Source organism: Vigna angularis, chromosome 8, assembly GCF_016808095.1.
Source record: "Vigna angularis cultivar LongXiaoDou No.4 chromosome 8, ASM1680809v1, whole genome shotgun sequence".
Lineage (NCBI taxonomy): Eukaryota > Viridiplantae > Streptophyta > Magnoliopsida > Fabales > Fabaceae > Vigna > Vigna angularis.
Window position 1 is genome coordinate 8,285,445 of NC_068977.1, and position 13,793 is coordinate 8,299,237.

Here is a 13,793-nt window from a genome sequence, read left to right on the forward strand (position 1 = left end):
TTTAGAGAAATGGATTTTTAATGAAATAAAAACTAAACACTTATAAGTTTTTTTTTTCTTTCAGATTTTTTTTACCTTTTATACATTTAAAATTTATTTCCATTAAATGCTAAAATGCATAATATAATATCAGAATATTTTACTTTAAACTAAATTCGTAGTTTTTTCTTAAATCTCTAAAATAAGTATTAATATATTAGATTAAAATGAACTTTGAGGAAAGGAAAATAATGACTACAAATTTTTGGAGGAATTAAAATATTATATATGAAAAATCACTTGTTTCATAAAGGTCAAATTTAAATTTAAAAATGTAAAAAAAATCAAAATCCCATTTATAGAAAAAAATGAAAACATATATCATCCAAATAATAAAATGTCCTCCCTTGGTTTTGATTTTGATCTCGAAAATTCAATTTGCATTTACCGCCAGACGTTTTCGGGTATCATCACTCTGAACTCTGAAGAGAAGTGTCATGGAAGCAGAAGAACACTTTCAACTTCCTCGTCTATCTCACGGTCTCTCTCTCTCTCTTTCTCTCTCTCTCTCTCTATCTTCGAATTTCGATTGGAATGTTTTGCGTCACCAAGAAAATAGTCACAGTTTTTCTGCCTTTTATTTTTTTCCTCATAACTTTACGAGTTGAATCGTACCGAGGATAACCTTCGTGCTAGGGTTTCGTTCAACACGATTTCTGCTTTTTTGTTTTCTATTCTTGAATCTGAAGCCGTTTATTTATTTATTGAGCAGAAGTTGCAAATTCTCCGGTTCAAGGAATGGAAAGCGTGGTGGCAACGGTTAGCGGTTACCACGGCTCCGAGCGGTTCGATCTCATCAAGCTGATTTCACATGCCGGCGCCAATTACGTTGGCACAATGTCAAAATCGATAACGCATTTGGTTAGTTTTTGTTTTTGTTTTTTTTAGTTTGTTCGTGGGAGAGAATGAGAGAGCACGATTGAGAGGGGTAAAGAGAAAGCTTAACTGAGACAGAGAACTAAATTGAGAGAGGTACAGATAACTGAGAGAGAGAGAGAGAGAATGAGAAAGCTTAACTGAGAAGGAGCTTAATTGAGAGAGTTAGAGAAAATAATTGGGAGAGAAAGATAGCTTTGTTGGGAGAGATAGACAGAAAGATATATATTTAGAGGTTAGAGAGATTAATTCGATGGGGGATTTTGATAATGCATCTGGAGTGTTTGCATGTGAGTGAGAGAGTGAGAAACTTAATTCGATGGAGAATTTTGGTGCGGAATGTTGAATTTGGTAATTCAATCGAAGAGTTTTGTGTATTGATTGAGTGAATGAGACAGAGAGCTTAATTGGGTGGTGGATTTAGGTTATGTCCAGGTTTGTGACTTAGGAAGGCATGTTGTCTGTTTCTGTGTTGTGAAAGGGAAAGAGAATTGAGGGAGAATTTAGGCGGAAGAAGAGAGTTTCGGAATGAATGAACAGGTTGTTGCAAGCTATCTAGAACTGTTTTATGATTGATTGATTTTGTGATTGATCAGGTGTGCTGGAAATTTGAAGGAAAGAAATACGATATTGCGTTGAAGTTTAGAATACCTGTAGTAAACCACCAATGGATTGAGGATTGCATAAAGGAAGGGAGGCGTGTTCCAGAAGATTCTTATACCTTGCAGAGGTGAATTTCTTTTCTATTCTATCCTCATTAGGGAAGAATTATACCAGAGTGTAATGGATTTTTCAGGGTTATAGCTTTTTGAAAGAAAATAACTCATGATGATTGGTTGTTTTAGTCAGCATCCAATGTCATCATCATGCTCTTGGAATTAGAATGAGCGTTAAAAAAGCATGAACTGATCAATTTTATATGGCAGTTTTTGCTTTGGATTGTGTTATGGCGTACATTGAAAGTTAGTGTGATATGAAGTTATTCACATTCCTAAATCACATCCCCACAACTTAAACCTGAAGGAAAGTAACGTTGACATTTAACATTTAACATGGCATCAGTGCTATGCTACAACTTTATTGAAAGTTGGTTATTGATAGTTGATTTTCTATCTACCATATATGATGTTATATAATGGGCGTGTTTCTTGTGGACTCTGGAGTTTGCTTCTAGTTTCTTTACTTTGGGATCATCGGTTTTATTATATGCAGTTGATTAAAATCTTGGGTGCATTGTCTGGTTATATAGGACCTTATTTTTGGGTCTTCTCGTTTAATCTGACATTTGGGGAATATTTGTTCTTAAGTTCACTTATTATCATTATTATTTTCAGTGGACATGAAGTAGGGCGATTGTTACTGGAAGTTCCCGTCACTGTTCGGACCAGTAGGTTGACACAGAAAAAAATCGTCAGTGACAAGTTACATGATACAGGGACTGAAAGGCAAAAACCTAACTTCGGTTCTGGAATTTCAATAGCTTATGTTTTGGAAGATTCTTGTTTAATGAAAAAGGTAAATTAGGCTCTCGATTCTCTCTATTCACCTCTTGGACATTTTTAATCTTTATGATGTACATTCTGAGTGTTTTCAAGCAAGTTTTGATTCATAATTTTGTTGCCTGATTTTAGAATGGGTCACAACTTTCACACTGTGATATCTGGAGTCATTAACACCCATCTTAATAGTTGATATTAACTATAGACAAAAAATTTCATTTGCACATCTAGGTGTTCCATTTAAATCTATATGTATTTTTTATGGCATCCGGCAAGGTTTCTTATTGCACTTCTTTGTTATGCCTTGATAAATTAAAAACTAAAAAGGTACCACAATTGTTCTGTGACGGAGATGGGATTGTTTTCTTTTTAGATTTGAGTCGTCGTCAAAGTTTAGTGGTGGCTTTCTGATATCTTTTGCATCAAAGGATTATTTTAAAATTTGTAGCCAGTATTATTCATCTACAGACTTGAATAAATACGTCTACTTGCTTCATGCAACATATGTGGTTTGCCTTCTACGAAATGGTCAATTAAAGAAAAAGCATGCCATAGGTATGTATATCATAGATTACTTTTAGGATGAACGATAATTCAAAATATGTAGCAGGATAAACTAGCTGATTGTCTGAATGAACTTTTTTCTGCATCTCAATCATTTCTTCATTGTTGGTGCTTTATAAATTACTTGCATTACATTTGCTATCCCCGTGAATACGGCATTATTTGTTCTTTCGGAATGCCTGCTAATTTCTTCTGTTTTCTCTGCATTCCCTATTTTTTAAGCATGATGAATCAACTTCATATTCGTCTAGACTGTCAAAGAAAGGAAAAAGGAACATTTGTAACGGTAAGGGAGTGATTACTCTAGCTGGACCTTCTCGTAAAGGAAGAAGACTTACGAGAAATCTTGATGATGTGGTGTTGGCTCCTTCAATTTTGGATTTAAGCTCAGATGACCACCTTTTTAAAGCGGATAGACTACAAACAGACGCTAAAGCGACATCTAGCCTTTCTGGTGGTCTCAATAATAACACTATTCTACAAAATAGTGAAGGACCTAATGCTGGATTAAGTACTGAAAATAGAATTATCGATGGTGGTTCAGATGATATTGAACAGATCAAAGATTCAGTTCCTATATCAACGCTTAGAAATTCAACTTTGTTTGTAGAAGATGCCCTACGTGTGCCACAAACATCAATAGATTTATGTTCTAGTGATGAGGAAAAATTCACCGATGGTGATCAGGTTGATAATGGTGCTGGCTTACCTACTTCAACAGAGATGTCATGTGTTATATGTTTCACAGATTTCAGCACAACACGGGGGATTCTGCCATGTGGACATCGATTTTGTTTTCCATGCATCCAGAGTTGGGTTGATCATAGGGTATGCCTTTTCATTTATTTGCCATTTTTACGAATTAAAGCCTATTAATTGATGATCATGATCTCTGTAGCATGCCATTTTCTTTTGACTAGATTTCAAGTTGGTCTCTTTTCCTAATCCTAACTAAACTATAATTTAACTTTCATTCAATTTATGCTTTTCTTTATCATTTAGAATTTGAGGCTCCACCTCATTGTTTTGCTTTATTTTCTTAGTGAAACCCTTCGGTTCAATACAACAAATATTATTATATTTTATTTTCTAGTTCAATAAGAAAAAAAACTAAAGTCTTAGTACAATAAGTTTAATTTTGTCAGTTTTATTTGAATTTTTTTAATGGTTAGTACAACTGAGTATGTGTTTGGTCTTTAGTAATTGTTTCGTGTGAATATCAAAGGAAAAATTAATGTTAATATGAAATTAACTTCCTTTAATGTTAATTGCGTATTAATGTATTCGATTACCTCAACAATTAACGAAGTTCAAATAAAATTTACGAAATTATAGTTTTTGTACTAAGATTGTAATTTTTTTTATTGTACTAAAAATGTTGTAATGAACTAAATATTTACCCAAGTATATTTATCAATTTTGTCCAGGCTCTCTTACTAATGCACTCGTTTGAATTGATGGTGATTCCAAAATGTCCTATTTAAAGATTAAGATGGATTAAGTCAACCTCGTTAGATTTCTCTTAATATTATTTGGTTGTCTCTTTCATTTCTCATTTGTTTTTCAATATTTATAGACTTCAATGAGAAAAACATCAACTTGCCCTCTGTGCAAGGCAAGTTTTGTGATGATTAAGAAAGTCGAGCATGCAGCCACTACGGATCAAAAAGTATACTCCCAGACAATCCCATGTAACAATTCAGCCTCAGAAATTTTTATCCCCATGGATCAAGAATTACCGCATACTACCTTTGAGGTACGCTTATCCTTAAGCTATATTAGCTGTTATCTCTATTGGGTGTTTTTTTTCCCATATTAGTTGAAATCACATAACACACGGACGAGCCTTAACTCAGTGGTTAGATTGCTACCTAAGGTCATGGGTTCAAATTTTAAAAATAGTCTGTCTTCTTGTAGGGTTTAAAAACTATTCTAGATTATTAAAAAAAAAAATAGAGGAGAGGAAAGAAGTGGCCCAACATAGACACAGGAAAAAAATTGGAATGAGTGGTTGTTAGATTATTGATTGTACAGTAACAGTTGTGGCTTGTATACATTCCATACAATATTGACATCTTTAAAGATATTGACTGGTATTCACTGAAAGCCTGTCGTAGATTCTACTGGAACTTAATGTTTCTTATATGCTCTTTGCTTAATTTGGACGGCTCATAAATAAGTGGCAGTTTAATTGGTTGTTGCAACCATATAATGAGAGCGAGTAAGATTTATTTGGCCTAAAAAACAATATCACATGAGCTGGCAACTTTTGTTTTACTTGTTAAGTTGGAATGCTTTATGTGTGGACTCTACCCCACCCAACATTTTGATCATTTTAATAGAGAATTGTTTTATTAAGAATTATTATTTGTGTAACAAACCAACATTCTCACTGTCAGCCTTATGATATCCATGATTTTGTAATGTTGGGTTTCTCTCTGTTCTTTGTTAGACAGGCTATGACTTTCACCAATCCACCATGATCCATAAAATTTAATGTCCATGAGCATGGTTCTATATACTGTAATGCACACCACCTATAAGAAGCCAGAAGAAAATCTATATGCAATAACTTGATTTTATTCTGTGATTTTTATGATAATTTTCTCTAAAGAAAAATATTAGGAACACACTTTCTAACATACACTTTTTTAACACACTTTCTAATCACAAATTTAGACATTAGATCCTACATCTGATATACATATATATAGAGAGACTGATTTGTTTCCTGTTGTTACTGATATACTTATATATAGATTGGGTTGTTTCCTATATTGTCATTGAAAGTTTATAAGCATCTTGATATGATTGTCACTCCGTGGATTGTCTTTTGCTTATACAGTCTACACAGACGGGAGCTTGTGTAATTTGCCGTGGTCGGGAACCAGAGGATCTCCTTGAGAATTGTGATATTTGCCAAATTCAAAAAATTCATTCTTATTGCATGGACCCTCCTCTACGGCCATGGACATGCAATCATTGCAAGGAACTTCGGATGCTTTATCGCACTAATCACTATTAGTGTGCATCTTTCCAAGTCCCAAACATGTTTTCATTTTATGAGAGATGTTGTAATTTTGGGGAACTTATTCATGCTCACAATTTTCAGCTACATTGTAGTAAGTTACAATTTGTTAGTGACTTAATTCTCAACAAGTGAAAACTTGTAGGACAAAATCAATGACATGTCTTCATTCATAGATAATATAATAGTCTTTTTAAGCATGTGATTTAGGGTTTGATTATTGATATTTGTATATTAAAAAACAGTTATTGAGGAAGATCAATCTTTTAAATGAATATCTGTTCTTGGTAGATTAATTTTTAATTTTAAAATTAATTTTTTATATTATAATAACTCACATCTTAAAAATTATTCTTAAAAAACTAATGAAACTTTGCATAATTTATAAAATAATATTAATAAATGATTTTTTTTCATCTTTTGTTTTTATGCATGTTTGGGACAACTTAAACATCAAGGTTTTAGTTCTTTTTCCACAAAAGACTAGTTCTTAAAATAACTTGTGTTTTGGATGGTAGTTGTAATTATTTCTAATAGTTTTTTCTAAGATTCATATTTACTTTTTCTGATGTAAAAGTCATTTTCTTCTGCTTTTGAACAGAATGAACTATTTTAGAAGTGGGTTTTAATAAGATTATTCAAATAAAAAAATTAATTTTGATTATAATTTATATTATCATACACATGAATATGGTATTTGGTAACTTTTTTGTGTCAATCTTAATGGGATAATTTTATTCTTTACTAAACAAAAAAGTTATTTATTTAATAAATTAAGTAATTAAACAATGTCTCTTATTTAAAATCGTTAAATTATTTGTTTTTACAAATAACCATCACATGATATTTTGATAGTATTATAAAATTATATATATATATATATATATATATATATATATATATATATATATGTGTGTGTGTGTGTGTGTGAAATTCTATAATTTTTAATTAATTACTTATAAAATAAAAGTTATAAAAAACTATAAAATTATATATTTTTAAAAATATAATATTTTAATATAATAAAAGTAGAAATACACCTAAGAAGAGTTTGTATATTATATTTTGCTATACTTCTTATTAAAATACTATAATTTTTTTCAGTTGTTTCAAACAAATTAAATATTTGTAGATAATTTAATTTATATAGATAAATTTATTAATTTCATTCTGTTGCCCCTTTGGTAGTACAGTCTATCTTAGACTAATATTGATTTCTGGGTTACAATAATTATGTCCAATTGCAAATTAAACAAGAAAAATACATAAATGCCTATTGCGGTATGTATTACTATAAAAATATATGAAATATCATTATCAAAGAATATATAAGTATGTCTTAAAAAATGTTAAAATATTAATAATCTAAAACTGTGGATATTTTTTGTACATATTCAAATCAAGTAAAATATTTTAAAGAGGTAAAGGTGGGTTTTAAAATTATGATAAAGTGTAGAACTCAATTATCCTATATAATGTGAGTACTGTGTTGGATTGAGTTGGACGGCTCAGAAGAACAGAATTCATCAGTTGTGCATTATATGAATGCTTTGATGAAATTGAATTCAGAAGATTCATTGTATCATGTGTTGTGTGTGATCTTTTGTTTCACAATCCAACAGAAAGAAAATTCAAGGTTTCATGAACCTAATGTCTTGCTGGGTCCCTCTTCTCTACTCTCTGATATTAACATTAATGTCTTTCGTTTGCTTTCCTGTCCTGTTGAACAAACACAAATCATATTTCAGAAATGAGAATCAATCCTTCAAATTCAGAAAACAAAATATTAAATAAAAAATAGTTACTTCTTTCATTTAATATTTTCTATTCTAATTTTATAAGTTTAACAAATTCAGTTACTTTGTCAATTTATAATAAAATGTAAATTTTATAGCAATTGAATATTAAAATTAATTCAAATATAATTTTTTACTTCCACAGTTGCATTTTTTGTGACAAACATTAACCTTTGGATGGTTGAAATTTCATGTCACTTTTTCTTTTCCTTTCATAGCAATGTGAGAAAAGATTACCGTTCTGTATATTCTTTCTGTCAGTGTTTTTGTGTCGGATTTATGGCTGATTGTGTTTGGTTTCAATGTGCATCTTTTTTGTCGCTTTCAAGTTATTTGTGACCCTACAAAAAGCAGAATCTAAGATTATCCCTTGCTCCTTGCCTTTGCTATCATGCTTCTAATCTCTCTAATGATCTTCTTGGATTAGTTTTATCTTTTTCTTATATCTTTAGATTAATTTTCATTTCGTATTTTTTACTAATATTTTAATATGCCTTGATATATTGATATAAATAGTTAACGTTTAGAAATTAAATTATAATTCTTAACTATAATAGAACAATTTAATATATAAAAATAATAGCATTTTTAATGCATTTAATTGAAAACATTAATTAATCCATTAAAGATTTAAAAATATTTTAATGATTAAGTATTTTTTAATATATATTAAAATTAATAAAACAACCGAGGAAATAAATTAATTGTTAAATATGGTCCTATTCTATTTAAAGCAAGTTCTTAGACTTTTATATGAAAAATTAGGTTTGCTTGTATTGAAAATGTTTTTCATTCTATATCAACGTTCATGTTTTAAGCTGTACGTTTTGTTGTTTTCAATCATTCAACCAAAACTACAAGTGTTCTATCATACATCAAAGACCTCAAGTATTAATAGTGAAACTCCAATTTATTGTAAGATGATTAAATCAACATCTTATATAATCTAGGTTTGATATAATGGTTGATGTATTTGTGTGTTTTTGATTTGACACAATGTTTAAAATTGTTAAAAAAATTCATCATTTCACTATAATGAATAACCTTGGTTTTCACTTTATGTATAATAAAAGTTTAACATTAATAAACAATTATGATATAAACTATGTTAAGATAAAAGTGAAAAGAAAAAAAATAATGAAGAATGTCATTTTATTAGAGAAAATATAATAGCATGGGCTAGTAAGAAGGTAATTAAGGACAACTTAACAAAAGTGCATACAAACTATTGTCCTCAATTGGTATGGATCAAGAACTAGTTAAAGGACTCTACCACTATTATTACTCTATCTAAAAATTTCATATTGCATTCACATTCCAAACTTATTGAAATTATAAGGAATCATATGCTAAAAGAGATTCTAAACTTACATATGATTAATTAGTGACATAAAAAGTATTTACACAATTAAGTTTACTTTTAAAAAGATACGGGTATTAGAATAAAAAAAGGAAAAACTAAAATAAATAAAAAAAACTAGTGAAATTATGTGTCAGCCTTTTCTTTAATGGATGAGTCAAAATTTTTAGTACTTTAATAAAAACAAGCCCACTCACCCTTGTTTATGACAGAACAATGATGATGGATGCACACAAACAAGACTACACCCAAAATTAGATTATGATATATAATAAAGATTGACTGGAAAATAAATAAATTTTGAGTATGGATATACTCTAAAAAATAATTTATATAAGTCCTAAGTTTAAGAGAAAAAAGAATACATAGTGCTTGTGAAATGAAATATATAAAGATAAAATTGAAATATATGTATTGTATGATAGTGTGAAGAAATATTGTTAGAGAGACATAGAGATGTTATAATGAGACGTGAGAAGATGGTTTTTGAAGGAAAGAAATGTGGTAAGTCGTTTTTCATTGAGAAGCACGTTGGTGACCACTTTGATGTTTCATTTTCATATGCAAACAATTAATGCTTTTCAACCTTTTATCTTATCCTCTTTTGTCTTCTTTCGTCAACCCCACTTCAATACTTTCACGTGCACCCATTTCCCACATCACTTCTCTTCAACTTTATTCTTCACCTTCAATTCCTTCAATATATATATATATATATATATATATATATATATATATATATATATATATATATATATATATATATATATATATATATATATATATATATATATATATATATATATATATATATATATATATATAAAACCAAATCTAGTACCATTTCGTCGTTAAGAATACACACTTTAATAATGTTTCTTTTCTATATCCAAACCAAGAAAATTTTAAATATGCCTTTCTCTTTCAATGTTTCAAAACACTTTTTAATATTCAAATTTTCATAAATCTAATATATAATTATCAACTCTATTATTTTATCAAACTTTCCCCTTAGTTTGTATACACATTTTTCATAAATAAAATGTAACATCCAAATCAATGATTAAAGTGAAACAAATTAAAAACATGCTTTTATAGATTCTTTTTTTAGATATTAAAATTAATTATCATATTTAAAATATTATTCATTTTAAAACTTAATATTTTATCACAATTTTATAATTTTTAGTTTTAATTTTAAATTAAGGGACATTATTAAAAGATCGAAATATCATATATATATATATATATATATATATATATATATATATATATATATATATATATATATATATATATATATATATATATATATATATATATATATATATATATATATGATATATGTAACCGAGTTTCAAGTTTAAACATTAACGTGTTAAAAAGGAATACCTAATCACATGTTTGTTTTTAACGTTAAAGAAAAGTGGAGTTGTATCACTAAAAACATGATAATTTTTTTCTACGTTTTCTTTTAGAATTTGACGCATGCTCATTGAAGAATAACACAAATAAAATTACAAAAGTTTAAAAAATTATGTTTTAGATGTGATAACATGTTTTAAATTGATTATTTTAATATTAATAATTTAAAGTGTGAATATAATTTATATAATCGAATTTTATTATTTAAAATTATATTATTTCTCTAAATTTTTTCAGTTCTTTATTCTATTTACGAAGATTTAATTTCGTTTTATCTAAGTGAGGTCTTTAAATTTAGTCAATCAATTTCTGGAAAAGAGTAAGTTGATTTTTATTATTTTCTTTGATTTTTGTATTTTCAATGCATACGAGGGATTCTAGCTTATATGTGAGGCCTGAGTCTTCTATAAAACTCTCTGTTAATCAGTGGTTCTAATGGTATGCTCTAATCATGTTTTTATTATTTGTAAAAGCAGATAAAGTTTTATGTACTTGTGGAGCTATCTTAGGACTCCTAAAGCTTTTTAATCATCTTTCAGGTAAGGAAACGTGGATGCTTTAGTGCGTGTGAGTTGGACACTGTTGATTGAATTTGGTATGTTGAACATGTTTATTGTGCATAATTGTATGGTATGTTTGATTCCTTAAACTAAGTGTTGGTTGTTTTTGGACTGTGGTGATTGAGGAAGCCGAAGAATTGATCATTTGAGCAAGTTGGTGTTTATTCTAATATTAAAAATTGTTTATGAACTAAATACTAAGTCAGGAATACCGATTTCCATGGTTTCCCAAATCACATATTTGAAGTGGTTGTTTTCTAATATAGTGTTGAAGAGGATTGATGTGACGTTGAGCACTCGCTTAGTACTACAAATATGGAACCAATTTTGCTTTCACTAGTGCAATCAAGGGAAACGACAACGGTTATTTTCGCCTATAGGCAGCGGTTCCGCAACCGAGGTATATACGGGCGAGGTAAAAAGGTGGACAACTTTTGGCCTTGGTTGCAACCGAGGTAATATCTCCAACCGTTGAGTGCCCACTTTTTTTCGTTGCAACCATTTATGAATGGTCTGGCGCTCAACAGTGGCAGGACACCATTGAGCGCCACTTTTCACAACAGGTTTGGAACCATTTTATTTCCAGTTCGCTGAGCGACAAGTGTCGTTAGGAGAGCCAGTTTTACAAGAAAAATGACGTTGAGTGCTAGAGTTGCCAATGAGCGCAACCTTTGTGCAAGAGGTTTCTACACTGAGCGCCACTTTGAGCGTCGATTTATATGACTTTGGTTTGTTCCTTTGATATTTTTATATTGATACGTATCATTACTAATTGTGTTGATGAATATAATGGTTGCATGAATGTGTATGAAAACCTTTGATATGTTTTTGTGTGGTATGGTTGTTGAGAGTAATTCAATGAGAAATTTATGTTTTTATGATGTTTAATGTATGCTTGACATATGAGAATCCAAAAAGAAAAGTATTCTGATATACTACTAGCCATTAAACTCATATAGAGAGGAATGAGGTGGCAGGATATCTTTACCCTAGACTTTTGGTTTTAGGTATGAAAGATTAACCTCGTGAGTAGTAAGGTGATAGCCCATGTGTTTATGATTCTACAGTGCATAAATACCACTACGAGTGTACACCTACAATGAAATCCTATGTTAAAGCATGTATTTAGATAATTGAGTCCAAAGTCATTTGTATGTATGTTCATATGAGTTATGATATGTTATAAATGTTGAACTAATATATTATATACTTAAATCATTTTAGGAAGTTTATTTTTGATCACTAGCTTACACTTTCTTCTTTTCTTTCTATGATGTTTCTATTTTACAATAATTACTTCTTAGTATAAATAAAGAATGAGTTAGGTGTTGACATGCCTTTAATAGAAGTCAAATATGTTACTTGAATAATCGTTTAGGTTTTAGTTAGATATTTATATAGTAGTTTCTATATTTTGAAAAACTTTATAATATTTTTGTAATCTTGTACATATTCTATATCAGGATAGTTATTATATTGGATAAATATATTAATATTTGGTATGTTTTATATCTATATACTAATTTATGATGTTTTATTTAATACTTTTTTATTATTAAATGTAATGTTACAAGTTATGTGACACATCATAGTTATCCATAAAAAAAACAGTATCACAGAGTTAAAAGAGAAAAATACTTATAATAAATTATATTGTGATTTAATTTGGAAGTCACTATATTGTTACTATTTTGATACATCCAAATAATTACATTTATTATTTATGATGTGTTATTATTGTAGTTTTTAATAAATATTGAAATTTAATAATTTTTTATTGGTAATATTCATTTTACAAAAAATGTATTGCATTAGTTGCTAATGATGTATAAATATTTAATTAATTTTTATTAATGAATATGATTTTATAATAAATTATTATTAGAAGAGGAAAGAAGTTTGAAAATCAATGAATAAAAAAACAGTGTAAACTATTTACTGTGGTAGTAGAAAATATAAAAATAAAAGTTAGCTAATCATGTAGCCGTTACTTATAAATGTCTTGACTTCAGTTTCCCCACAAATACAATAAATTCGGTTTCTGGTCAAGCATATTTAATGCTGCCTTATATTTTGGTCTTAAAATCTTCAAAAGCTGAGATAACATTGATAATATCAATTATAACTAAAATCAACTATATTAAGCAAAGTTCATTTAAGTTTTATTTTATTTTTCTAGATAGTTTTTGTATTATATTGGTGTTCAATCAATTTTCGTACAGTCAGAAACATCCAATAAATCATTTAGAAATTGGTTGGTTGAACAATGTGGATGATCATTTTTAAACAATAACTATAATTAATAAAAATTAATTTAAAGTAAAATACTATTATTACCATTTGAATTGTGATTAGGTTGATTTAATTCGAAATCCATTTCAAAATTTATATATACAATTTTGAAGTAGTAAAATAGATTAGTTAAATTTATTCAGCATCGTTAAATTTATCAAATCTTTGTTGACATTAATACATAGGATTTTCTGCAGATAAGCTTTCAACACAACCGAACAAAACGAAGAATAAACAATATTACAAACAAATAATTACAGATTTAAAAAACTTATAACCTCAGCTTTATAGTTTTCTTTCAAGTGATTCTTAAATCAAAGTTATTAAAAATAATGTTTCATTTTAAATATAAAA

The 13,793-nt window shown here is 28.6% G+C and overlaps 1 protein-coding gene across 1 annotated transcript; it reads left to right on the forward strand.

Moving 5' to 3' along the window:
* Positions 1-401: 401 nt before the first annotated feature.
* LOC108344829 (uncharacterized) lies at positions 402-6,203 on the forward strand. The gene is made up of 7 exons (XM_017583340.2): positions 402-519; positions 752-900; positions 1,512-1,645; positions 2,250-2,430; positions 3,201-3,806; positions 4,555-4,734; positions 5,824-6,203. The coding sequence occupies exons 1-7, from the start codon at positions 477-479 to the stop codon at positions 6,001-6,003; spliced, it is 1,473 nt and encodes a 490-aa protein (XP_017438829.1). The 5' UTR covers positions 402-476; the 3' UTR covers positions 6,004-6,203.
* The last annotated feature ends 7,590 nt before the right edge of the window (positions 6,204-13,793 follow it).

What these genes read in the sequence shown, in the direction of transcription:
- LOC108344829 (XM_017583340.2), top strand. Translation starts at nt 477, where the DNA reads ATGGAAGCAGAAGAACACTTTCAACTTCCTCGTCTATCTCACG. An exon ending in CAAAATCGATAACGCATTTG is followed by an intron (nt 901 to 1,511) that starts GTTAGTTTTTGT and finishes GTGATTGATCAG; the next exon opens with GTGTGCTGGAAATTTGAAGG. An exon ending in AGAGTTGGGTTGATCATAGG is followed by an intron (nt 3,807 to 4,554) that starts GTATGCCTTTTC and finishes CAATATTTATAG; the next exon opens with ACTTCAATGAGAAAAACATC.